We start from the raw sequence: 27,873 nt of genomic DNA, 5'->3' as shown, positions 1-27,873 counted from the left end.
ATCTCAGATTGTAAAAACAAAAAAGGGGTACCAGAGTTGGAATATAGCATTAGTCATCTACCCTAAATAGACATATAAATTACATTTAGAGTGCGAGAAATGTTAAAGGCCAGTACTCAAGACAGAAATATCTACATTCAGTATTGGTACATGGAGATAGGAAATTTAATGAAAGAAACATAAGTGCATGTACGACATTTGCTAGGAAAATGTCAATTTAATGCTATTTGTCACAGGTGACTGGACACTTGGTTATGTAGACATTTACTTAGTTTGTAACAAATGGTGTGAGTAGATAGGGAGAAGCCAATGTGTGTGGGAACGTGATGGATGAATGCACTCACGTTATGTTTTAACAATTAGTGTCCACCCACCTTCATCTTTCTCCTCCAATATGAGAAATTATTGGACAGATTAATAAGCTTGATATATAACAAAACAACAATAAATAAAACAATATAGAACTACAACAACTTCGTCATATCACATTCCCATTTAGCAATTAAACTTCAATTCAATAATGTTTTAACAATTAATGTCCACCCACCTCAATTTTTTCCCCTCTAATATGTGAAATTATTGGACAGATTAATAAGTTTGATGTAAAACAAAACAGCAATAAAACAATAAGTAAAACAATACGGAACTACAACAACTCTGTCATATCATGTTTCTGTTGAGCTATGAAACTTCTATTCAATAATATCTTTACAATTAATGTCCACCCACCTCAATTTTTTCTAATCCAGTATGTGAAATTATTGGACACATATAAGTTTGATATAAAAAAACAGCAACAAAACAATAGAGTAATTAAACTTAAAATATAAATTCAATATACATTACGCTGCTACAATAAATTTCCACCCACCTCTACTTCTTCTCCTCTAATGTTTGAATTTATTTGGAATTATAAAGAAAAAGTTTAGATAATGCACTATAAGTTATTAGTAACAGATTAAGAAGTTTGATAAAAATAATAAAACAAAACAATAAATAAAACATTACAGGTCCACAACAACTTAGTCATACAATGAAGGCTTGTGTTGTGCTATGGAACTTCCAGCTCGGTACAGATTATCTTATTTTCTTTGACAAAAAGCTGTTGTATGTCCATACTTAGTCATGATATGCTTATATATGGTCATGAGGTGATGTCATCATGACCATATTTAGGCATGTCACATGTTTAAAATATAAATTCAATATGTCTCATTGAAAGTTATTGACTTATTGGATACTTTCAAATCAGCAATAATAATTAAGACATTAAGTGAACACACTAAACGGCTATTTACACAAAACAAGACAGTGGCACGCGGTAGCAATAGAAAAAATAGAACCTATATATTCTTTATGGTGGTCTACACCGAATGTGACGTGACTACGCGACAGAACAACATGGCACTCAGCATAGAATACTTTTCTATTTCCAATATATGTCACATGACAAAAAATATTATGATCAATCACTGTACGTACACTGCAGAACAAGCCACAAAAGTTGCTTGCATCACGACTGTTGTCATGTGCTATGTAAATGGTTGCACTGTGCAACAGAATATTTCTATCGCTGTCACTTGCTGCTATTGGTCTCTTTGTAAATACCTTAAATATGTTGCACTGAAGATAGAAACACACTTTCAACAAGGAAAAAAATGTACGCAATCTCTCATCACCAACAATGAAAGAATGAGAGACAACCATTAAAAATGAGAGAAATAATGTCTCTTCCATGATACCATGCAACAATTCTATTTTAATTTTTTTTTGTTTTTGTTTGTGGAGGAGAAATCATCCCATCATGGCATATATCTGATATCAAAAACAATGAAGGTACTATAACCAGGCATATATGTTAAGAAAGGCTTAGTAAAAATCCCTGTAACTAAGTAACAATGTTTAAGATATTTAAATGTGAGGGTGTTGACTTCAACAGCGGAAGAGCCAACTACACAGAGGAAACTGTTGTGAAATAAATACTTCACCTCTCAAAAACTGATTCAATTTTCATTTTAAAAATTTCAATTCAATCTTCCAACTTTGGGAGATAAACACTGGAACAAGAGTTTAAATTCATTCAAGTACAAGGACAATCTATTTTTAAAATATTCTTAGACAGGTGTATAACATAGTGCAAACATCTGTGAATGTAATTGTCGGAAAATGTTGTGAAGATTTCAAATTTCGGCATTATCAGTATCTCAACAGGCACTTTAGAATAACACAAAACTCTGACATTCCCTCAAATTTGTCAAATAATTTGGAAGATAATAGCACTTATTTTGTGCTGATAAATTCAGAGTAGGCAATTTTCTGTAGACACAAAGTGTTTCTCCAGAGAATTGCACTAAATTAGGTTTTGTGTTTAGTAGTTTCTTGTTGAGGCAGCAATTAGGATAAACTGAAAGTCATGTAGAATAAGTTACTGTAGATCAATTTATGGAGTGTTCACAAAAGAGAAAGTTTTTGTTGGCAAAATGTATGTCCTACTAATCTTATTTAGTTGCCATAGTGATTCTGGATCATTTTAACCTCAAATTGGCTGACACTGTCAGCAATTGAAGTACTGTATGATTATGATTATTATTATATACTGTTGTATTACAAAAAACAAAAGCATAAACAAAAAAAAACTAAATGGAATATTAAATTATGGCCGATAAGTACAATTTTATGCTTAGCAGTTAAAGCCTCTTTGTTCTTATAAATATTTATCAGTACAGAAACTGTAATATTGTATTTTTATTTTTGTTTAATCAGTTATTTATACACCCCTTTCTTTTCAGATACATAAATGTTTCACCCTAGTCATTGGAAATCAATCCACATGAAGAAGAGTGTAAGAAACTACAAAAGGCGCCAAGAATGTTAAATACCAGCATCCTACGCCTACACAATCAAAAATGAAAATAAATTTATGCTACTGACGCCATGGTGCCTGAGTGGTCAACATGTTAACATTTTGAAAATTTGAACAAATAAATAATGGTACATGTCTTCCAAACGCATTTTTTTTAATTAGCACTATATTTACAGTAGGTCTAGAATAACTGTACTATCATCAACGGCTGATTTATATTAATGGACAACTGAGCCCAAGACGGCAACAATCCAAGAGGGACCCAGGCAGCTGGCGGCTCTTGTGCCTCGCCTTCTAATAAATGACATTCTATTAGGCCTATTAGAATCACTAAATGTCATTTGATGTTTTAACATGTAACACTGTTGATCTAGACTGCTAAAAATTTAGTTCATGTTGCTTGTACCTTCAGGGCATCAACTTTTTGACATAAAATCCATTTACCACAATTTGGAAAGCTGTCTACCACCCAACACAAATACATTTTGGGCTAAAAATATAATGTAAATCTAATAAATAGGTTTATTTCAGATACTGTGTATGGAAAATCTCAAGAAAAGTATGTATGTTGTATGGACACACACATACAAATACATTACAAATGCGACATACGCATGCATGCATGTACACCCACGGAAAAAAAAATCCTGCCAGATAGGTCAACGAAAAAGCAAATGGGACTATTATTAGTAGATATTTTGAAACAATTAAAAAACTACAGCATTCTCAATGATCAGTTCACTATAAATATGCCTACTAGTAAATTCCTCCATCATTTCTTCACAAATATCAGTATGTTATTGATTGTACATTTATCTAACTGTTTGCTATTGTTGTGAATTGATGTCAGTGTAGTAGCTCATAAATTCTACACAAACTATCTGAAAATTGTAAAGTGATTCAAGTCTGCTGACATCAGCTATTTTGGTGAAAGTTGAAACAACTTGTACCAGTGTCCTAGACTTTTTTTAAACAACACCTGTGGTACTGTTTCTTCCACCGCCTTCATCCTCTATTAACCAGAAAAATAACAGCTGTAGCCTGTTACAGAAAAAAAATTAAACTATCAAGAAAAGACATTCCTTTAAAAGAAAATTCCTTTAGATATATTTATTTTAAAACTGCATGAACATTGAAGCTACAGTATGACTGGTTTGTCTCCCTTGAGAGAAGGCCTACTGTGTAAAAGGTGTACTTAGATACAGTGAACCTCTGGCTACAGGTTGAACACTTACAGCAGTCAGGATAAATCAAACCGCCCAAAATATTTATAGAGTAGTACAGTGTTACGTCATGATACCACGTGATACTACTCTGTTGCTATCGTTGCAAAAAGCGTTCAACTGGATGCCATTTTCTTCACTGACAAACCATTGATCCCAATTAACCTCATTATTAAGATGTTGTATCTTACTTTTTCTTGAAAATTTTAATTGATGATTAAATGTGTGTTTGATAACTAATATAATGCAAGCTTTTGTGTTTTTAGTACATTTTGATGGTAAAATATTAGATTTTAAAATGCCTATTCCAGAATGCCTATGAAGTCATTCAGGCATAATGAACAGTAACTAACGTCCGTTGACAACAGAGAACGCCACCTGGCGTTGTGACGAAACGACTGTGGTACTCAATAATAAATTCAAAAATTTTTTTGATCTCAGAATCAGACAGTAGGTAGTTTTCACCTCAGGGTGTTGACATCATAATTTATTCATCTTGCGTTGCGGAGTACATTAATTTCAGGATTTTAGGTGCTCGACGTACGTTAGTTATGGGTTTGCGCATGCGTAGTTCGATTTGTTTACAAAAGGGGCGGAGCTATCGCGTTGCATGTTGGGTACTAAAGTTAAGTTAAGGTTGACCTCGTGCGGCGAAAACTACCTATTATTTTCAGTAATTACAGACTGGTTGTCTTACATTCCTTTTCTCTGCATTTTTAGGTGAAGCATGTTTTGAGCACATCAGCTTTGTTTAGTTTATTATTTATTTATTTTATATATGTGTTTCTTATACTGTGGATACTGCAAGACATTTTCTAAACAATATTCTTTAAAACTTTGTTAACATATTAAAATATATAATAATTTTAATTGAGACATAAAGTTAATTAAAAGTTTTACTCATAATGTATTTTAAAAATTTTTGTTAGAAAATCCATCTTTTACTTATTGAAATGTTTATATTAATTTTGTATTTAAAATATAAAAGTATTGATAAATCTTCTACGAAAAGCATCATTATAAAACTGGAATGTAAAAATCAGATCTTTAACACAAACCTACTATTTAACAAAAGGTGACGGGTTCCCTGGATATAATTGTGCATTTCGTACCCTTAGGGAAAACCATAAAGCAAATACACCACCCAGCCTTAGGACAGACCTACTTATCTTTCACAAGCACACGGTGGGCAGACGTTTTGGCACAATGGCATCCTGATGGATTGATGTGTTCTATCCGTGGGGAAAGAAATTGATTACTAACATAAAGGAAATTAACTTGTTGACTCAATGTTTTACCCTTAGTACACAGGTAAATTTGATACATCCATCTAAGTGGCATTTATCCTCTGACCAGCCAGGCGCCGTTTTTATATCCAGGTCGAGCAACATCCAATGTTTTTTAACATTAAGCGTAATTGTCAGCTGCCTGGCTGACTTGATTGACAAGACATGTAAATATTTAAATAAATGCAAGACAAAACTTATTTTTATGTTCATCATTATCATATAATAATCAAAATCATAATCACTGCTGCCATTGTTGTAGTCATCACTATCATCATCATATATTTATTATTATAAGAGTGATTAGGTGAATTACATTAGTGGGTTACTGATAATATTTTTGATACGATTTCAAGTGGGCCCGAGTTGAAATATATAAGTGAGTACAAGAAATAAAAATGAAATAGACTTGACAATGACGATGAAACGGTGAACAGACGCCACCTGGAGTTATCATTCACGAAACAAACTACTCTGACACGTTCTTTGCATCATAACACAATGAAACAAAACACATAAAATGAATCACAACAAAGAAGCTAGGCCTAGACCTGACTATAACCCTCCTTGTGTCTCAACAGGCTGTGCACTGATATAGTCTAATTTCCTAGTGAACTTTCAAAGGATTCCCCTAGCAACCTAGCATGGCTCCCTAAAGAGAGTGAAACATAAAAACTTACTCAATAGATGCTATCTTTTGAGTTAGTGCAGCTACCACTGAAAACAGTTTGAAGTCTGCTCCATTTAGCACAGTGTACCCTGCCAGTTCCAATACCTGTACATGAAAATAAATTATTGTTTACTTGGAATATAATATCACCAAAGATGACAAGTCTAAAATAGGGAGAGAAAGTTTAACAAATGAAAAAAGAGAAACAAATAACAAAATTTCCCTTTATTTTACACAATAATAATAAAATTAATAACAAAATAATATCAATACCAATAAAAAATAACAATAATACCAATAACCATAACAATATTAACAATAGTAATAGCTTAAGAATTATATGTAAATAACAGTAATATTAAAAATAATTAACAACAATAAAATCAACAATAACAATAATAATTATAAGCATATTAACAACAGGCCTAATAATAATAAAACTCCTAATAACAAAGAAAATAATTGAGAAAATGCTACTACAACTGTGTATAAGAAATAAAGCACATAACTTTTACTTCGAACAAAAAGGAAAGACCAAAATACTGTAAATGTTAAGTTTCTATCTAACATTTTATGACCCTCTTGACATAAATTACATCATCTGACATAAATCTACAAAATGATTTGCAAATTCCCTTATGAACAATCATAATAAAATAGCATTTTCAAATGGCACAGAATAAGGGTCTTACAGAATGTCAACTTTTATTAAATAAAAAACAATTATCTAGGGGATTTAAAATTTTTGATTGTGTCTGATTAGGAAACAAGTTTTCAGACATCAAGGGAAACATTTTAGGGTCTAAAGGACTGTTTGTATCGAGCTTGACAAAATTCAGCTGCAAATAATCCCGAGCGCCTTTAAGATGTATTCCTTTTGGACTGTCTTTAAAATTCAACGTCATGATCAATAGATATTGAGGATTTTGATGTCACATGGGCTGTTCACAGGGTGTTAATGTACTAGAAAAAAGTAAATGAGAAAAATTAATGCACCCAAGGGTGTCTGTGACAATTTAGACCTATCCATCCATTTGGACGTGTCCTGGTATAGAGTACTACAGTGTTACGTCACGATACCATGTTATACTACTCCGTTGCTATCGTTGAAAAAAGCGTTCAACCCGACACCATTTTCTTCACTGACAAACCATTGATCCCAATTTCTAACGTAATTAATAAGATGTTGTATCTTACTTATTCTTTGTAAATTTTAATTGATGATTAAATGGCCGTTGTGACGACACGACTGTGGTACTCTATGCTGTGGATATATTTCCAAAGCTTTGTTCAGAATAAAAACTTTTATGTGACAAATACTTATGATTTGTCCATATTTGGGTGGGATATGACATCATTATGCCTATATATGGATATGATATGACATCTTCATGCCCATACATGGGCAAATCACACAAACTTGCCACATATAACTTAATAGTAGTAAGTAGTATTCTGCTTCATTAAATCTTTTTTTTTTAATTATCAAAACCGTTCATCAAAAACAAAAGCAAGGAGCATAGGAACGGAGTATATGAACAAGTTACTTGAGCTAAGCTAACATACTGTGCGTTACACTGGAATTATCATAATTTTACAAAATAAAAATCAGAAGAATTATAAGAAAAGAATACTCACCCGATACACATACTCTTCCTCAGCATCCGATAAGCTGTTGACGCTCGACACGGTCTTCAGCGCAAGCAGCATTTCCTGGCACGTCAGAAACCCATCACTATCCTCATCAACCTAGAGGGTGAAAATATTAACCGTTTTGTCTTATAATGTTACACTGGCTTTTTTTCGTGTTAATTTTCAAAAAGTTTAGTTGTATTAAGATGAGAATACAAGACAACAGATGAAGACAAAAAGCTGAGGTGGAGAGATGATCTGAAAGCCTAGAGAAAAGACATGATGATCAAACAACTAGTAAACATTTATGAAAAATCATTAGACAGGTCAAACAACATAGCAATATTTTTATTGAAAAATCTGTTCTTTACATACTGATTCAAAGGCCCGTCGATACAGATCCTCTTTTTCCCTTTTGATGATGCAAAACTGAGCCAGCCAGCCAGCTGAAATAAAAATTAACATTGTTGTTAAATGTATTAATAACAATTTAAACATACAACCGATAAGAATAATTAAGGAAATTAAGTAATTAGAAAAACCCTGCTAAATCATGCAGGAAGAAAGGTGAATACACGCATTTTAGATTAATGTTACACCCTTCCCCATTTGAAATTAAATAGGGGAGAGGGAGAAAGAAGTCAAAGGATATGAAGCCTGATTATTTTACAAATACTTGATTACACCACACATGGTTGGTTCAAACCTTCTTTAGTTTGTCTTTCTTTCCGTGCCGTACCAAAAAGTTCTTTCCAACGGTTACGCTTTGGTTTTGGAATATCCATTTCTACCTTATGCTGTACGTCCAAGAATGTAAGAAGAAAATAAGGATATTCAACTAAATATACTCAGCTTCATTTGGTGTTTAAGAAAATCTTGTAATTGAAAGGTTTACATTATCGGAAATGCTCTCTTCAGCAAAGATTATGGTAAAAATCACTTGATCGTTTTAATTCCAAATGTAAAACCAATTTTTAGTTAAGATCTGAAAGTGTTGTTTAAAGATCCGCGTTAAACCAACCCCTTGTAATAAATGAGTCTTCTTAAAGAATATCTATTACACTTTCTTATTTGTTGCGTAACTAATCATGGAGTTTAACCAAGTATTCGGAAGCCTTTGCTACCGCTTGAAAGAAGATGAAGAAAGGAAAAAGATTATTAACGTTTCATAGCGGAAAGTCTTTACCAGAAGGCAGGTGGATAAGATTTTCTACATCATTAGGCAGTTTATTCGGTGAGAAGCTGATAGTCGTGAACGCTGATGATAATGATCAAAGGAGTTCTCCTAACACATTATCTTATTAAATAATATCCTGGCCAATGGATTTGTCAAACTGTGAACAAGTCTCAATTCATAACATTATTAGTAAGATTTACATTCGGAAATTGGCACAAAGACATCAATATAGACTCATTTTATTGTTAATAAAATTTCATATTTAGTAATTATGGGAAAGATGACCTACATCAGTTTAGATCCACAGCAAATAGAAACTTCATATTAAAATTTAACTAAACAACTTTAGAACAGAAATTCTTACAATGTACTGTTAAAAGGAAACACATAAACAGCTTTCATAAATCAATTAAATTCATTCTTGATAGGATAGCATAATACACTATCTAATCTGAGATTAATCAGTGGATCATTCTTGATAGTATTGTTAAAAAGACATTCTGGTTGAGAAATTTTAGGGAAAAAAGTGGATAGCGTCTTCTTTTTTTCCTTTCAGCACATACACAGCCATGTGTCAAGGCCTAGTCAGGCATATACTGTAGACAACCTACGGGTGGCCTCATTACTTGCTTACAATTTTTTTAATTCATTTTAAAGATTTATTTATATTATCTCCTCTGAATAGGTACTGTAATAGAGAAGATTTTCATAATATTTTGAAATTCTGACTTCTCTTTCCTTTTTTCTTTCTGTGTTCCACATTATCATACAAATAAATAAATCATAAAATACAGAGGTAAGTCAAAAAAACTTATCAAGTGAAGGAGCCTACAAAGAAAGCTAAGTTTGTACGTATTTAGGCTCCTAGTAAGAAAAAAAGCTATATATAAATTACATAAATATTTAATTTTTGTATTTGATCACATAACAACAAGTACTGTAAGGAACTAAGGTGTTATGAGCAGCTTCAAAAGAATAATATAAGGAGTTGCCTTTGGCTTGTAGTAATACAGCATGATTGGATAAGTAGAGAGGAATTTAATAGTATGGCTATGCAAACAATCTAGTCTTGTTTCCTCAAATAAACCCTTGTATTTGTGTTACAGTGTTTGTTTTACAAGATGTAATTAGTTAGATAATGCGGCTTGGTGAGTACTAATTATTCTTTTGTTTAATTGGCCAATAAAGACAACACTGGCGCTATGTTGAAATTGGAATAAGGATGTGGATTAAGCAAGCTGAATGGTTTATGTCATGGATCAAAGTTAGCGCTGACAATTGGCACTTGACCGGCCAAATCTGAGTATATCATCACCTTCACAGGTCTGTTTTTCAATTTTAAAAAGACATTTTACCAAGACAAGATAAAACTATGAAAGTGTTGATAGAAATGAAACATCCTGGACCTTAAAACATTTACTGGTAATACAAATTCTTAAAACAACCTAAAATCTTAATACATGTGAGAATCATAATCAGTAAATCATCATTTGCAGACTACTTTTACTGTAAACATTTAATAAATACAAAAATATGAACTGTAAATTCTTGAAAACTTTGGAAAAAATTAGTGAGGTTTTTCCTGGATATTAAAGTTGAAACTGGTGGTACACATAATGTTTAGGGGGTTTTATTTACTTCACGGAATGTACGTACTAGATAATAATCGTCAACTGCTAACTTTCTGTGTAGAAGAAGGGTTGTAACTATAACGGTACATCTCCAAGCTAGACATACTCCAGGTTATAAAAAAGTGGGTGGCAGTACATCATACCCTACAAACTGGTGTACGGTAAGAATGGCCCCAGAAAAAATGGCCCCGGAAAAAATGGCCCTGGAAAATATGGCCCCGGAATAAATGGCCCCATATGACAGGTAGGTAAAAATGGCCCCAATAATCAAATTCTTTATTAAATATATGCATTTTTTTATCTTAAATAATTTAGTAACAGTTGGAAATCTTGTTAAATAATTTAGTACCAGTTGGAAATCTTGTTATTAGCTTCATTTAATATAGGTTGGATATTTAAATACCAACTGTTACACAATTGCATTTGTTTGTGTGTAGCCTAATTTTTACTTTGAAATATTCTTTTAACATTTTAAAATAATTAAAATATATAACACTAACAAATACCAATTTAATTTATTACCAATGATACAGTAACTATTAAACACACTTCTCACTTGCTTAATAATTCAATCTCTTTTTAAGTCTCTATTAAGACTAAAGCTTATTCCCATGTGGCAATTCACTATTTTAATCAAATTATAAATTAATCAAATTAAGTTGGTATTAAAATTGATCATGTTACAATGGTATTTTGACAGAAAGCTTTTCGTGATCAGCTTGCCTGTAAAGTTAAAAATAATCAGATAATTAAGACCCAGTGACTCATTTCAAAATCATTCATCATTCAATCAGGAGCATCTGACCTTTTCCAAGATAATTGTCACTGACAAGATGAGCAAAGCGGTATATATAGCAGTACGGTCACGGTAAATGTGAGGCTTAAGATATTGGAATGGGGGGTGACAGGATAATTAAGTCAATTAATTTCAAAGAATGTTCCCTGTAGGCACCATTTAGTCAAGGACTTAATCAAACAATTTGTAAATGAAAAAAACATTGTCGACATGATCATGTTAGTCCTACTCGCCGTGGTAAAGATTATGGAGGAAAGTACAGCTATATGGAGTTGAGTTGAAATGGAGTATACATTGGTAGTTAAAAAGTTTGCACTGTAACTGGGTTCAAACCTGGTAAAACTTAATCAAGTTTTCATAAAATTGCTACAGCATTTCATTGCAACTATTGTACTACGTAGAGGCTGTCTCCGACACAAGTGTGAAGGCTTCTTGATTTGACCAACTAATTAGCGTTACTGAAAGCTTTTGGCGAATGTGTGAAGCAATCTTATGAAAAAAGGCCCGACTCAACAGTACTCAGTGGCGGATTCAAGGCAGGCTCCCCCCTAAATTTGTCAAAATTATAAAAATATGGAGAAAAAAGAAAAATTATAATTAAATTTGTCTGAGAGTTCCATTACCGGCCATCTAAAGGTGCCATAATCATAAATTTTCTTACCTCAGCCTCAATCATAGTGGGGCTGAAGTGGTCTTACCCTCTGTCTGTGAAAGTCCCTCACTGGGCCCCCTATATTTTGAATTTTTGATTCCGCTACTGGTACTGAAACATATAAGCACATAAATATATATGACTTACAATCCATTAGGGTTAGAGAAATCTGTGGATTTTCGTGTAAAACTTGTTTCCTCTTTTTCAAATTCTCGTACATTAACAAAGCTTTCCGTCGTCTTTCATCAGCTCTTCGTTGCCGTTCCAATTCAAGGCCAATAGACGGATCAATTTCTGGCATTCCTAATGGTTTATGTTTTGCAGGTTCTGTGGAGGGCGACTGTGTCTTTGGGGGTGGTGTTGGGGTACGTACTGGTGTATCTGGGCATTCAATAGGAATAATTTCTGGTAACTGTGGCTCTAAAATATAATGAAAATAAAGTAAATTTTTATAAATGCTGTAAACACCAACAAAAATTGAAATGTCTGTAAAACATCTTTTTCCCAATGAAATAAGTCAGTCCTAGATTTTAATCATTTTTTGCCTTATATCACATAGTTTTTCATGGATCTTAAACACCACCATATTATTTGACAACATACACAAGTAATACCAAAAATACATTTTCAGGATGGGATTTTTTTTTGCTTGATAATACAGATATTGACAGCATAATCTCATATAGCAATGCTGTTTTGTGGGTACTCAAGCAGTGCATGTGTTTCAAATTGCTTGTAGTGAATTGTAATGAACATACCTAGATAGCCATACTTCATCATATTCTTAGAAGTATAAGAATGAGAAAGGTGGCAGGATTAAGGGAGGCATTATTATGCTTGTTAATAACCCAGTTAACATTGTTTAAAGCAAAGGAGTGTGGGTGATTCAATGGCACTCTTTGGTAGTTTTTTCCATCACTCAAGTGCATGCGTTTCAAATTGCTTACATAGTGAATTGTAATGGATTATAATGGGCAGCCTATTAGTTTATAAAAATACACCACAATCTAAATTTGTTAACACTTGCAATACCACATTACTGCATTATTATGGGATGTGTGAAATTGTGGTTTGACAAGAATAATGTAAAGCATATGAAAAATGTTCTGATTTATATACTGATTTTTTGCTACCTTTGACCAATGGTAGTCAGTGACTATTTTGTTTCTTTAGATTTTGAATGGTCAAATAAATAAATAAATGAAATAAAGCAATGATATTTACAAATTTCTGATAAATACAGCACCTTTTCACATGTGTGTATCACAGCACAGGATAGGATCAGTGTGTATATGTATGGATTTGACACAAACATCCTATATTAAAATGTATAGTATATGTATAGTATAGTCCATTATGGTATAGTATAGTATAATCAGGGACCTAATAATATTAATAGGTCCATGGTATCGTTATACTATAGTATAGTATATTATACAAAATGGTTATGTGTAGAGTATCTGATACACATACTATATACACATGATTATACAGGTATCTGACATGGAGCACATTACAGCAACAATTTAACACAACACTTAACAAGAGTGAGAAACATTAAAACAAATGCAGTACTGATCTTTGATAATTGATGTCACTCTTATAAAAGTGCAACATGCAAGGCCTATATTAATACCCAGGTGAATGATACTTAAAAAAAAATATATTGATTCTACATAGCATGAGGCCAGCAGGTGAAAGTACTTGTTTGAAGTACTGTAGGCCTATCTTAATCTCAGCAGACCCATACTGATTGAACAGTAAGTCATAGCTTAGATGCACCAGGTGGATTATAACATAACATTAACATTTCACTTCCAAGTAGTTTAATGCAAGCTTCAGTTCATTCCTACGGATACATGTGATTATCAAAGAATTAAACACATAGTCTTTACAGTAAACAGCTGACAATGTCCTGTCTAGACTACACGTGAAAACATAATGTATTTATTAAATGCTTTAATTATTGATGGGAATGATTCTATTGTAAACAGCTAAAACAAAGTTAAGTCAGGGGCGACTTCTGGATCTGCTGGGGACGGGGAAATTAAGGCACTAAGGTTCGAGGAGGATGGTTTGTGAGGAGGTAGCCCCCCCAAACCCTTTGTAAATTTATAAAGTAGATTAAACTTTAAAATTAAAGCAAAAAATATTTCCTATCAAAATAACAGACACATACTACCGTTCCTAATTCTTTGCCTAGACACTTAATTGGCTGGTGGAGAATTTAATTCTTTTTTTTGCAAATAGTCTGCAAATAAGTACACGCTTCATTAGGAGTTGGTAACTTTTAATATGCATACAGACGAATAAAAACAACAGCATATTAATAATAATAACATGGTGACTTATATACTGCTTCATACCAGCAAGGTCTCTAAGTGGCATATTTATTATATATATTATGCGGAAGTCTATTTTTTGTTGTTGCATTTATTGATATGACTTTATGAGAAAAGTGTGTTTGTAAGCAATGTAGGTACAGGTAGAACAAGTTGATGAACCTATCACTTAAAACAGTCTGAAAATAGACTACAGGTGCAGCGTATGAGTGACAAATGGGTCATGTGACAGGCAGGTCAGGTGACTCAAACAGCCAGAATGCACAGAATAATATACTCAATGACAAACGTTCACTATCATTTTTTTGAATTGGTTCTCATATGCAATTTAACTCAAAATTTCCTGCTAAGGTTGAAGAACCGAGATCGGGTGATAAAAGATGATAACAATGGAACAGGTTGGGTTGAGTAGGCTCGGCAGGTTTACTGATCCAGGGCGCTGGGGTGGAGCAGCGACGTTTTAGTATTAGTCATGTTATTAATAAAGTATTCAATAAGAAGAAAAAGTTCAAATGTAGAATACACCTATATCTTCAGAATTTTATTATTACTCATAATTACAAATGGATTAATGATCTATGGACAAATCTACTAAATCCTCGAAAATTTATCAATGAGAAGGCATATATTACCTGTAGAAGAGATAACACTCTCAATTTAATGTCACAGCCTTTCATCAGTTTTAAAATCTTGATAAAAGCCTCAAGAATTCAAGTAGAGCATTAAATTGAAAAATTAATCAAATTGATCAACGTTTAACAAGATTAAGTTATTTCTTGATTTACAAACTGTTTATTACAAACACATTTAAGTTGATTACGAGTCAAAGAACATGATAGAAATGCTTTTATTTATGCATTTGTGGCAAATACAAGCCAAACCAGTCACTCATCGCAAAAATCAATTTTGAGTTATTAATATAGTGTTAGAGAGCAAAATAATAGCTATAAAATGGTAAAAAAATCATTCAAATCGGACATTTCCTTATGAAGTTACAAGCGTTTAAACATACAGCTGTTTAAAGAACAATATATGAGAAACCAGCCTTCAAAGTTTATGATTTCAGGCATTTCTCATGCAGAAACTATCATCAAATCCTTAAAAAGTGTTGTTTTAACATTGAAAATGGGGAAAATAACAGCATACAATGATGTATAGATATGTAAAGTTAAGTTTGTGCAATAAAATAGATTTTTTTAAATTTGACATTCCAGCATGTTTTGGCTATTTTCTCTGAAACACGATTTGCGACGAGTGACTGGTTTGGCTTGTCTTTGCCACATTTGTTGATTGATGAAAAAATATTTCCATGTTTGAATTTTTTTTTTATTCATAGCTAATAATTTACTCAAATACACAAAGTAAGTACTCAAATACTGAATTATATTTTTTTTTTAGCTTTATGCCTAGTGAAAAAATATGGTGATAGTAAAACAAGTATACAATACTGAAGTATATAGGTTTGGGTAATAATATAAGAATAACAACATATTTAGGTCAATTTCACAGAATGGGACGAACTGTAGAGTTTGCAATGGGGAACATAGAATTCAAATAAGCAAGTCAAAAGGTCTCACATAATAATGTTTGACTGAAAAGAGAGACACTCCCAGGGGGAGGAGATTTCCCCCTAGGTAAGTCACCAAGATCAATCAGTCAAAAGAAATCAACATGTAACCCAGATACAGAATTCACTTGCAAAAGTGTCAAAACGTCTAAAACAGGAATATGATCCATAGTGCAGTGAGTCGATCAATCAATCAATCTTTCAATCAATCAATCAATCAATTCTTTATCACTCATTTCTTCCCATATTATTTATATGTTGTTAAAATCTAATATAATACTTAGAAACTAAGAGTAAACTGTCATTATATGTCAGAGCTAATAATATCTGACAATGTATAACTTCTACATCTGATCAGATGTTGATAAGTTAGAGCACTAGGGCATTCAGTCTGACTTCCAAGAGACAAACAAAGACACTTGATTTGTTTGATCAAACATGTCTAAAGGGAAGGTTATAGAAAGTTTAAAAACACACATATATTGATAATTATAGATATTGTTATTTTTTATGTTTTTAATCATATTTTTTATGTTTCTTCTGTATTTTCTTGATAGTTTTCAAATTTTGTTAATGATTTTTTAATAATTGAATTGTAAATTGGTATTCAAATTCTTTGGGCTACTATTGTACAAATGGTTTATGGAATTTATTTATTTATTTTCATTTATTTATTTCTTGTTTAACCTGGGTTAACAACTCAGTTGATAAATGTTATCCTTATGTGCACAAGATACGATAACACAAAACATAAATCCATCTACTTACTTTAATAATATAATAATAATAATAATTCATAAGAATTATTCATAATGACAATAATAATAATAATAATAATAATAATAATAATAATAATAATAATTACATTAATAGGATTGAATACCAGTAAGCCTACAAAAAAGATGCAAAATAAATTGTTTTAACTGTCATCTAATACTATAAATTAAAAGAATAAAATATATATTTGAAATGAGAGGTGGAAGAATGCTGACTGTTACTACAATCAACAACTTTTAAACTTGTGTAGCCTCCTGGTTATACTCAAGGGAACAAATCTGTAAATATTGATAAACAGACCGAAGGGGTCGTGCACAGTCCTGTTGTAAACATATTAAATAGTAATTCAAAATATCTCTCTGTTTTTCAGGCCAAACTCAAAATGACTTTCCATATTCTGAAATTAGTAAAACTATTTTGTTTACATGTAGCATTTAGTTTTTAGGTGATTTTTCAATTCTTTAATTTTTTAAATTAATTTCCAGTTTAATCTGTATTTCCAGCTTCTATTACTATTAATTTGTTTAATATATATCATGCATTTTCTAATTAATATTATTGTAAGGAGGTCTTTTGTCATGTAGATAATTTCCTCTGTATGGAATTCAAACATCCAATTAATTAATGTCATAATAATGATTGTCTTTAATTTGGGACTGGCTAGTTATCTAAGTCGTGTTTCTACTGATAAACACAAAATAATCAATTTTTTTCAATTGCTATATAATGAGTGCCAGGTAGTCTGCCCCACAGTGCAACTGGATTTTTGCTTTTACGAAAATCGGTTTTCATGGCGGAAATTACGTCACCATTCTGTTTATACACATTTTCCAAACTGTATATTGTAGTGTTTATACACATTTTCCAAACTGTATATTGTAGTGTTTTTTCTCACCAACAAGACAATTACTTCACATGAATTCTGGTCATGATGACGAGGAGTAGGATACAGTGTGCGGCGAGAAGGCAAATGCTTTGTCCCCCACAAAAATAAATACAAAACAATTTTATCGCACCACATTTTGTTAACCTTGTAGGCCTAGGACATCAACAAGAGGACTAATCATTATGAAAGTTCACACGTGATACGATCTGGCTTTGCATTGGTTTGACCTGGAGGTCACATTTTACCTGATAATCGCTTTTTTTGTGTTGCAGCTGAAAGGTGCCCAGCCAAAATCAGTTATTTGCCGTTCAAACATGCTATCCATTCCTTGTTTTTAAATTTTTTTTTAATAATCACCTTTTTTCGAACAGGTCCCGTTTCTACTGCGAGAAAAAAAGCGTTTTTTTCAAAAACCGAAGTTTTAATCGACTATCTCTTTCTAAGCAGAAACATGCCCTATATTTAGATACAGTACTATTCATACATGAGCAATTTCATTACAATTGGAGGTCACGGCCAAGTGTTTACGTTTAATGAGTTTTTAAAATATATTAAAAACTGTGATAAACATTAAAATGATTTCACAAGGGCAACCTATAATGTATTAAACATGATTATGTAAGTATAAGTAGATGAGGCACCCTGAATTGGCTAAAAACATGATGTATATGAAGAAGACTATGGACAAACCCTTAAGGACATTCCCAATGTCATCGAAAATTGAATTTACATTTTAAATTGTTTAAAAGTTTTTATTAACCAGGTTTGGAAACAGTTGTTGATGTATGAATGTCCCTGAAACTGACTTAAAAGACTTGCTTGTTGAAGCTTTTAACATTACTGTACTTTATATTCTTTTATATTTTCTTATAATGACTGACGTTTTAGTTCTTGGATGGTGGCGATGCAGTTGTAAGTCCCGGATTCCACTTGAAAGATGGGGGAGGAAGATGAAGAGTCTGACCAGTTCTTGGTCAAGGTAATACTCCCATTGTTTCTCACCTCCAAGTACCAGATATCACTGCCAGTGGTCAAAAGACTATTCCCAGTCCTAATTTTGCAACTGATGTCAAGAGTGCTATTTTACTTTTATGATATTAATTTTAAGATTAAATATTGTTTGAAGGTTTGCATGGCAAAGTAATAAAATATTAATGCTCAAGTCTCACTATTCAAACATATAAGTATTTCCCTGTTTCAATTCTCTGCAGATATTATTCTCCTAAAGACGAATGAAGCAACTTAATCGAAACGTCGAGACATTTTCAACAAATAACAGTTCTTTTCAGAACTATCTCTGTGGTGCACTGCAAGCATTAATATATAATTTTAAGATTACTATTATTATGATAATTAACTATTACTTCATTACTATCATTAATATATATTATAACATCATAACTTTTATCATTAACCTTACCATTATTATTATTTTTATAATTATTATTACCATTATTATTATTATACTTTAAAACTTTAATGATGCTTATTAATACCAACTTTGAATTATTGTCATGAATGTGTTTTTATAATGCCCTTCTGGTTCAATTCAGTCACTTTCCTGCCTATTCATAATGATACACTAGCAACTATTTGCTTGGAATGTATTCGTGAATATTGGTCCCTAGGGATGAGTCTATACCGGGTATAAATGAATGCGCACACCTGCTAGACCACCACACGGTGGTCATGGTAACTACGTTCTATGAATGTGTACATTCCACACATGCTAGGCTCACAAGCTTGCAGAGGACAATGAACTTTAACTGTAGGGCCTATTTAACAGTAAAACAATATTTAATGGAAATTCTTTAAAACACTGGTAGGCCTATACATATGTTCCTACATTTAAACAATAAAATATCAGAAAATAAATTAGAATTTGGCATCCAATAGTAATTTTTAATAGCAATTGTAATCTTATTCTTTTTTTCACTTTCCATAATGTAATCAATATGAAAGATAAGTAATTAAATTGAAAACATAAGCTATTAATTATTTCAATAATGTCTATAGTTGAAATCTGTCAATTAACCAGTTAATTTAGGGATTTAGAAGGGATATAGAAATAATACTATTTTTACAAATTTTTGAGGGTTGGTTTTACTACAAGAATTTGATCAATCTAAATTTCTCTGATAGAAAATTAAAGATTTATTTATTTTAAACTTGTATAATTTTAAAAACGTATTAATTTAAATTATTACACACACAGGACATACCGGTACATGATATACAATACACACTTGCAAATTTTGATTAATAAATTTGACATGTATAATTGGCGAGAAAAAATTGCCTTGTTTTAATTTTCAATTGAATCTCAATTACTGTACTTAAATTTTATTGCTAAAATTTATTAGCTCGATGCAGACAGTGTAGCTTTAATCGCTGTTTAATGTAGTTACCAAAAATTACAATGTATTTATAGACCAAAAAAAAAATACAGACATACTTACATTAACACCTGTAACAAGCTATTTCCAGTGGGATACAATGTACTCTAGTTGGCGCTATCTAAGCTATTCTAATATGGTTATAATTAGATGCATATCATATAACAACATCTTAACAATAAATCAAATGAAGAAATAGAATTATTCAAATTGATTAAACCACCTGTTATGAGTAATTAGTTGTCATGACTCCTGATGTTTTGACTCTCCATAACTCTATCAATTTTTTATATGAACAAACACAGAGTTAGCAATGTAATTGCAAAGAAATTTGGAATATTGCACTATGTCAAAAAAACTTTTTCTTGCAACTTCCTCGGACACTATTAATTATCTTTTCAGACATGCAGAAAATAAAAGAGCATTAATAGTTGTGTTGAAATAAATACAGCATATGGAAGTAAAGTACTGTATAAGAAGTAAAGATAATGTGAACTACTGGAGGATTTGAACCAGTCACACTCAACACTATAGACTAACCTCAACTGTCCCAGTTGGCACTGTGCAGTGTTTTTCTTTTGCTTAAGTGACCCAGACAAAATCTCATATCTACTGTTAATATCAGTGATAACCCCATGTCCACAGGGAAAACATAGCAACAGTAGAAACACTGACACTTCTACCTTTAAACATACATTCCATCTGTTCAGCAATTTTTATGATTTAAATTTAAACATTATTTGTATATAGTGAAAGTGCCGCTAATGCTTGGAGTGTACATTCTAGTTTATGCTGACAATAGATGGATGGCTCATGAACGGAATACAACATTGAATTAAATACCTAAGAAAATGATACTGATTTTCTGTATACACAAATATAAAATATAGGGGTTAATGGTATGTTAATGATATTGCAACATGCAAATATAAGCACTACTTAAATGTACCAACTATGTATTCACATTGAGAGAGCAGCTTAGCTCAGTTGGCTAATCTGGTGGTAGCCATTGTGTGTGCGCTAAACCTTAGAGATCTCTAGGTCCCCGGTTCAATTCCCATCGCTGCCCCTCCTTGTGTTTCAGCTGGAGAGCTGAAATACAAGTTACAATAGCACACCATCTTTCGGATGAGACGTTTATAAGCCGTTGATCCCTTGTGTATTTTGGCCCACACTCTTCAGAAAAATTGTAGGAGATTGTCTCCCGGTGTACTGAATCACCACCAGAAGGACCCCACTGGAAGTAAGTCTTCTTCTAGACTTTCTTGGGCTAAATCCAATCCAACTAGTGCTTAAATGATATATAAATATATATATGATATGATATAAACCAAATACAAATTAGTTTCCTTGTTTTGAGCCGATAACCTGACCTAAAGTCATAAAAACATTTTTTCTCTTGTGGAAGATAAACATTATATAATAATAAGATGCTACAATTTGAAAAGAATGATGAAAATATTATGGAACATAGTCAAGACAAATGTCTTCACAACTGAATGATAAACCAGATTATTGTACAAATATGAAAATGAAAATATTGCTTTTATTTAATTGTTAACATTTTCAAATTTTGAAAGAACCAGAAGATATTATGAATCTGTGTATTTTTTTCTTAACCAGAACATAACAGTCATAAAATAAAAAAATAAAAAAAACAATATAATAAAAAATAACAAATATTTTTTCTCTTTACAGGCTGAAAAATCCTAATACAAATTAACAAGATAAAAGCTTACACAAAAAAAAAAAAAAACAAAGAATGATATGGTTCACAAAAAAAAACTTTAAAAGAGCAAACCTGGAATTGGAGTAGGTAATGGTTGCTGAGGCACTGGTTGAGGAGACTCTTCATCTTGCTCTACGACCAATGGCAATTCAACTAAAAAAATATTAGATTAAAATACATAAACACATTCATTTGTAAGGTTTGCATCTCCAAAACATAAAACAAGAAAATGATTATATAGTATTTTTAGCTTCCTGTTTACATGGATAAGACAGCTAGAAATTAAAAATCAAGTTCTTAAAAAGAATTTATTATTTATCTTTCTTTATCTAATCTTTATATATATTTATTTATTTTACGTCTACAATTTGATCACATTGTCTACTTCAAAATTGAACTAGTTACCTCTACTAGAAAGGAACTTTGATGGATATATGGAACAGAAAAAATAAAAATGATGAATAGTTACAATCATGTAGTAACTTTATCTGACAATGTGGAGAAATAAATATAGTATGTATTACAGTTATAGGCCTACTGTATATTACATACTGGTAATCTATGAACAGGTCTTGTTGAGTCTTTATTTATGAGCTGTGTCTTTATCTACTTACTCAGGGGAAAAATAACTTTTACTGCCCTTGATTAGTATTCTTCCCCCAACGGCTTACTTAAATGTATTAAAATTGGAAGATTTAAGAACGAAAAACGACTTGAATATTCTTGTATTTAGGAGCAAATTGAATATTCTTGATTCTTGTATTTAGGAGCAAATTTTTTTTTTTAGGTTTGTGCTCCCCAATATTGTATATCTGTGTGGCTTATATTTCTTTATACTTTTACATAATTTTAGGAATTTAATTTTAATGTCTTTAATTTTGGCAAATAAAGAAGTAAGAAAATGAGTATTGGTAAACCAGCAAGCAGCTAAAGGGGTAAAAAAATTAAGTAAATAATTAAATAAGCTATCAAAATCTTATATACATTATTGAAATGTTGTTAAATTATATACAGAATAATGATAAGGTTTGGAATATCATTCAGTAACATCATCAGAAAAATCTTGGAAATTACTAATATTAACTAATCAATGAATTTTTTGTCAAAAAATTAATCAACTTCTAGAAAATAGAGATTAACAAAGTGCAATCAAGTACAAGCTAATGGCATGCCTAGAAATCGAACAGCAAACTGAATCTTGAAAGCCATTCTTGTATAAAAACAGTTCACAGTATATTTTGACTCATATTTTTTATATGTCTTGTAAGTCCTTTTTAAAAATAGCATTGAAAGCAAGATGTGAAATTTTAGCGCATGTAATAACATAAAACAATTCTTATAAATTTTATATTTTGTATACTATCTATTTTAACTTTATTATATTGCTTAATTCAAAACATTTAAAACCTTATCTTTTTAAAGAGTTTAATAATTTAAATAGTAATTACTCGTTTATTACCCATGTGCATATTGGACTTTTAAACAAATAATATTTCAAATATTTCTCTGCTATAAATTGAAATTGTGTTATTTTAATGCTCTTTTTAATGTTGAACTTAAAAAATTGTCATTTTACTGTTTTTTGTACATTCTTATACTATACTGTGTTTTAATGTATGCATGTACTGTGTTCTTTGAATGTTTTATTGTAAATGCACCACTTGACAGTGTGTGCCACTGTTATAAACATGGAGTATGGTTCAATAAAGTCATTATTATTATTACATAATTTCACCATATTAACAAGTAAAGCCAATATACTATTTGATAAATGCTGAGATTATGTCAATATTCTTCATCGGCATCCTGAGTCACCATACATACAGACACAACTGCCAACAGGACTATTTTCTCAAGGGAGTACCAATTCTCTTGCATTGCTAATGAGGGTACACCTTAAATACCGCAAATGCAGTTTCCTCAATGCAAACCCACTAATATAAGATGGCAAGCAATTATCTGCTAGGTACAGCATCCAACAAGCAGACACAAGTGTTCAATGAACCGACAATTGGTAACTTACAAGGATGAATGTAGGAAAGTACGACACGCCCCTTTTTGGTATTTTTAATGCCAACGTTGATTGTATAGTTGATTATTTTTAATTCAATCCTATTCCCATTAGACAATAAATATGTACTCATCAATTACAGAAGGGAAATGAATGATTAGGTGTGTACAATGATCCCCTACAGGATTTGCGTGTAATTAATCTAAGAATGTACAGTAATGCCTTAGTAATTAATAGTTTTTAAGTTCGTCACTGTTGGTTGGGATATCCCTTGACATACAGAATGAAAGACAGCCATGGGACATATAAAGTACTATGCAAGATATCAGCAAGCAGCAATACATAGTAGAGTAATGTGATTAACTTAAGAGATATGCGACATCTAGGCCGGCGTGAAGGATCTTGTAGAGGTTGCAAAATACTCTAGGCCTGCATGATGAGAATGATATGAAAGTTTTTAGAACTTCAATGGCCAAGTCAAGGAAAGGCCCGAGTCAAGCTGTTGCAAAATACGAAGACTGCACAACCTTGTTCAGATGTTGCAAGAAGCTAAAGCATTATTGGACCAGACACGGATCACTGACAAACATGTACTTTTTAATGCTACATTTGTGTTGCTTATCAAGGACTTGATGACTATGTGCAATCAATCAATTATGTTGCTAGGCAACATACCTCACAGGAAATCTGTATTAATGCTATTAGGCCCAATAAAAAAAATGATTTGTTTATCACCCCCGCGCGCATGTCTTTTATGGTACTGGGGGAAAAAACATTTCTTTGAAAAAATTTTAAAAAAGAAAAAAAAATGTTTTTTTTGAAAAAATTTTTTGAAAAATCTTATTTATTTATTTTTTTTCATTTATTTTATTAAATAGTAGATATTGTTTGCATTATCTAAATCATGTTTTACTTTGAATATCAATGCACCAGCAAACAACCCAAGGGTGATATTTGGCTTTAGCAAAATAAAAAATAAAAAATCATCGCTTTTCCTGCCCAGATAGGGTGATAAAGTAATAATATTTTTTTTAGGGCCTTAGTTACTGCAAAAAGCTGCAACTACACCATTTCTGGTCCCACTCTATCTGCTCCTTCAAAATTGTTTAAAGATCAAAGATCAAATTAAATGTTGTTTGATTCAGTTACTGTAGTTAATATATTATTACTTCTTTGAATAATCATTTGTCATCATTTCTTTATTAATAAAAAAAAAAAACAATCAGTAAAAAAACAGACAGTACTTTTAATACCAACAAAATATAAATTATTGAGCACATGTTTTCATTCATGCAGTGAACTACTTCAGATGAATTTGGAAAGTGTCACATGAGGCAGCTCACTGTAAAAAATGAAATCTTTATGTATAAAAAAATAAAGAATTATTTTAAATGTTTCTTTTTACTGTAGTTCAGACTAACATGAGTACCCATTATTTCATCATAAAAAACAATATGCTGGTAGGGTAAAACTATGATATTGCAAAAAGCATCTGGGTGGTTGACAAAAAATAAAATTATATTCACAATAACAAAAATTGTAAGACTTAAATATCATATATGTTATATGTTTCCAAAATGCTGAAGTGAAATCCGAAAACATGTTTACATATATATTTTTTATGAGGTTATGTTATATATCATATGTGTTAAATGATATAGTTCAATATCAAATAACATTTTAAAAGATTTAGACAAAATATTTTTTTAAAATAAGATTTTATTTTACTACAAAAAAGGAAAATACTGATTACCACCTCAATAAATATCTAAAATAAATTGACTTTTTCCAAAATTCTGAAGTGAAATCTGAAAACATGTTTAGGCCTACATATATATTTTTTATGAGGTTATGTTTTCAAACTTTAACATTTACAGGTTTTTGTTTTCATTTTCAGGTGAAATTTTGAGACAAACATCAAATTCAACAATATTTAGGATGATTTATTATCGTTTGATCATTTATATTGTCAAACTTGTGGGTTTTTGCTTTCATTTTGCGGTCAAATTATCAGATTATAGAAATATTTAAAAAGGATATTAAATTACAAACCTGGATTGGTTGGTTGAGGTGTGCTTGGTTTTGCTACATCAGCATTCTTAACTACTTTACGTATCACTGGTTTTTGCTTCTTTATAATTTCTTTCCTCTTCCGTGGCAGTTCTATACTCTTTGGAGGTGGCGTCTTTGGTTTAGCTGGTGCCATTGGTGGGAGTTTGACTTCTGGAGTTGCAACTGTAATAAAAAGTGTTTAGTTAACCAAAAAAAGGAGCAAATATTGTTCCAAATTGTAGTGCTCATAAATAGCAAAATATATATAGCATTATATATAGATCCAGAATAATCTAGAGTAAATTATATGTGAACATAATGAAGAGGAAAGTTGTACATACCTTTTGGTGGAGGTGCAGGAGGAAGATTTGGTAGTTTATGATGCAATGGTGCCTGTTCAATGGTCACACGGTCCACGCCATTAATTTTGACCATATTGCTGCTGATCAATGGGTGTGGTGGAACCAATATTTGTTCAACAGGTAGATTAATATGCCCAGACCAGGAATTCAAGCTTTTATGTGTGAGAACAGTTACTTGTTCTGAAAGAATAAAAAAAAAGGGTAAAATAACACTATTATTTAATTTATTTAGGTAAGGAATACCAATAGTGAGATTAATCACTGTTTCATATGAGTAACAGTAGAAAGAAAAAAAAAACATACAATGATGGTCTACATACAAGGCTTTAAGAAGTGGAGATTTCTTTTGGTTGTGGGCTACAATACTGTCCACTGACAGAATTTGAACCCAAGATCCTGGTATAGAAGGCAAATGCCACCAATTTAAAAAATAGGTAAATTTGATAGGAAACATACCAAGCAGAAATGGGTGCTCCAACATGGTACAGCAGGATCGAACTGATTTATAAACTGCCCTCGGAATGATAACACATTCACCATTGAAAACGCTTATGTCATTCCCCCAGTCATCTTCTCTTTCCCAGGGGACAACAGATGGGAGTCGGGGAGCAGCTGGGAGGTAGAAAAGTCTTGGTGGAACTAGAACAAAGAGCAGAAAAGGAAACAAGTGGTTAAATAAATATTATTAGTTGGGATATTCTTTACTGCATGGTGAAGCTTTGTGACTTTTCTAATTTGAATTGAAGAGGGCAAACTTACCTTTCCACCTGTTGCTAGTCAGGAATACCGTAAATGCAAATTTTTTCCACAATAATAAAAATTTGGAAACAGAAGAAAAGGATTAAAAGCAGTGGAAATAAATACCACTGCAATGTAAATGAATTTCACTAAAAACTTAAAGGGTCATTCCGGCTCAAATCAACCACCATGCCCATGTGTCTATGTAGCAAGTTCAACTTTTTATCTTCGTTACTTCCGGAGATACAGCTTCGTAAAAACTGTAAAAAGTTAAAGGAGCCATTTCCAGCATGAAAAAGGGGGCGTGGTACCTAAATTTAAAAATGTCATAACTTAAAAACCGCTTTGAAATTGAAGCTGAAATTTTGGATTCTTTCTTTTGACATATCAAGGTATTTTTAGAATTTTTTTTCAGGGGGGGAAAGAGGAACTTTTGAATTTCTGACTGATTTGAGCTGGAATGACCCAAAATCGATATATAAAAAAAAACCACTAAGACTTTGTGGTTTGGATATACTAATGAAAGATATTATGTTGAGCGTCTACTGACCGAGGGCAGCAGACAGAAACCTGTGTAAAGCAACAACAATGTCAACAAATTTCAATGTACTTGTAGGTGAGGTACACATGTATAGACCATTGTTTTTTTAAGACCAATTCAATATATTATTGAAGGCCTAGATTTGTGTTTGTAACTTAAATAGCAGCTGTCCACAAATATGTTATATCCATGGAAACGGTGGTAATTTAAATTGAGTATTTCTTTTTGTTTATCAATTCAATCCATTTTATAACCATGTCGATATACTCTATAAATGTATGAATTAAGCTGCATGTTACAGTAAGCAGCCTTGTTAGGCAGAAAGCATGCTCCAATTAAGATAACTTGACTCAAAACAGAATGAGGTACTCACATGCTAGGCCTATACAAATCAATAAAGGCTTGTTACTTAGTTCTTTGTCTGAATGACGCCCACTATTTCACTGCACTGAATGCTACACAATTCATAAATGAATATTCCCATGTGTCATTATTTCTCTATTTTGAAATGAATGAAAATATATATATATATATATATATAT

General features: G+C 31.7%; 1 protein-coding gene and 1 long non-coding RNA gene across 5 annotated transcripts in view; one reads left to right on the top strand and one right to left on the bottom strand.

The window, feature by feature from the left end:
- The window catches only part of LOC117104871, a 46,687-nt gene extending 42,441 nt beyond the window's left edge, over window positions 1-4,246 (top strand). The window contains exon 3 of the long non-coding RNA XR_004444831.1: window positions 2,790-4,246. This is a non-coding gene — a long non-coding RNA (uncharacterized LOC117104871). The remainder of the gene's footprint in view (window positions 1-2,789) is intronic.
- Window positions 1-27,873, bottom strand: part of LOC117104866 — a 76,486-nt gene that overhangs the window by 6,188 nt on the left and 42,425 nt on the right. For 3 of the 4 annotated variants that reach the window (XM_033245734.1, XM_033245736.1, XM_033245737.1), the window contains 8 exons: window positions 26,509-26,691; window positions 26,032-26,232; window positions 25,691-25,873; window positions 21,700-21,780; window positions 12,078-12,350; window positions 8,050-8,120; window positions 7,681-7,791; window positions 6,053-6,147 (listed from right to left, as the gene is read on the bottom strand). In XM_033245734.1, the coding sequence (XP_033101625.1) occupies window positions 6,053-6,147; window positions 7,681-7,791; window positions 8,050-8,120; window positions 12,078-12,350; window positions 21,700-21,780; window positions 25,691-25,873; window positions 26,032-26,232; window positions 26,509-26,691 (1,198 nt within the window). The remainder of the gene's footprint in view (window positions 1-6,052; window positions 6,148-7,680; window positions 7,792-8,049; window positions 8,121-12,077; window positions 12,351-21,699; window positions 21,781-25,690; window positions 25,874-26,031; window positions 26,233-26,508; window positions 26,692-27,873) is intronic. The other variant, XM_033245738.1, reaches the window with a different exon arrangement.

The sequence above is a fragment of the Anneissia japonica genome, unplaced genomic scaffold (genome assembly GCF_011630105.1).
Source record: "Anneissia japonica isolate Jap-2015-1 unplaced genomic scaffold, ASM1163010v1 scaffold287834_len5846547_cov211, whole genome shotgun sequence".
In the NCBI taxonomy this organism is placed as follows: domain Eukaryota; kingdom Metazoa; phylum Echinodermata; class Crinoidea; order Comatulida; family Comatulidae; genus Anneissia; species Anneissia japonica.
The sequence above is the reverse complement of the archived record's forward strand: the minus strand, read 5'-3'. Positions and strand labels throughout refer to the sequence as shown.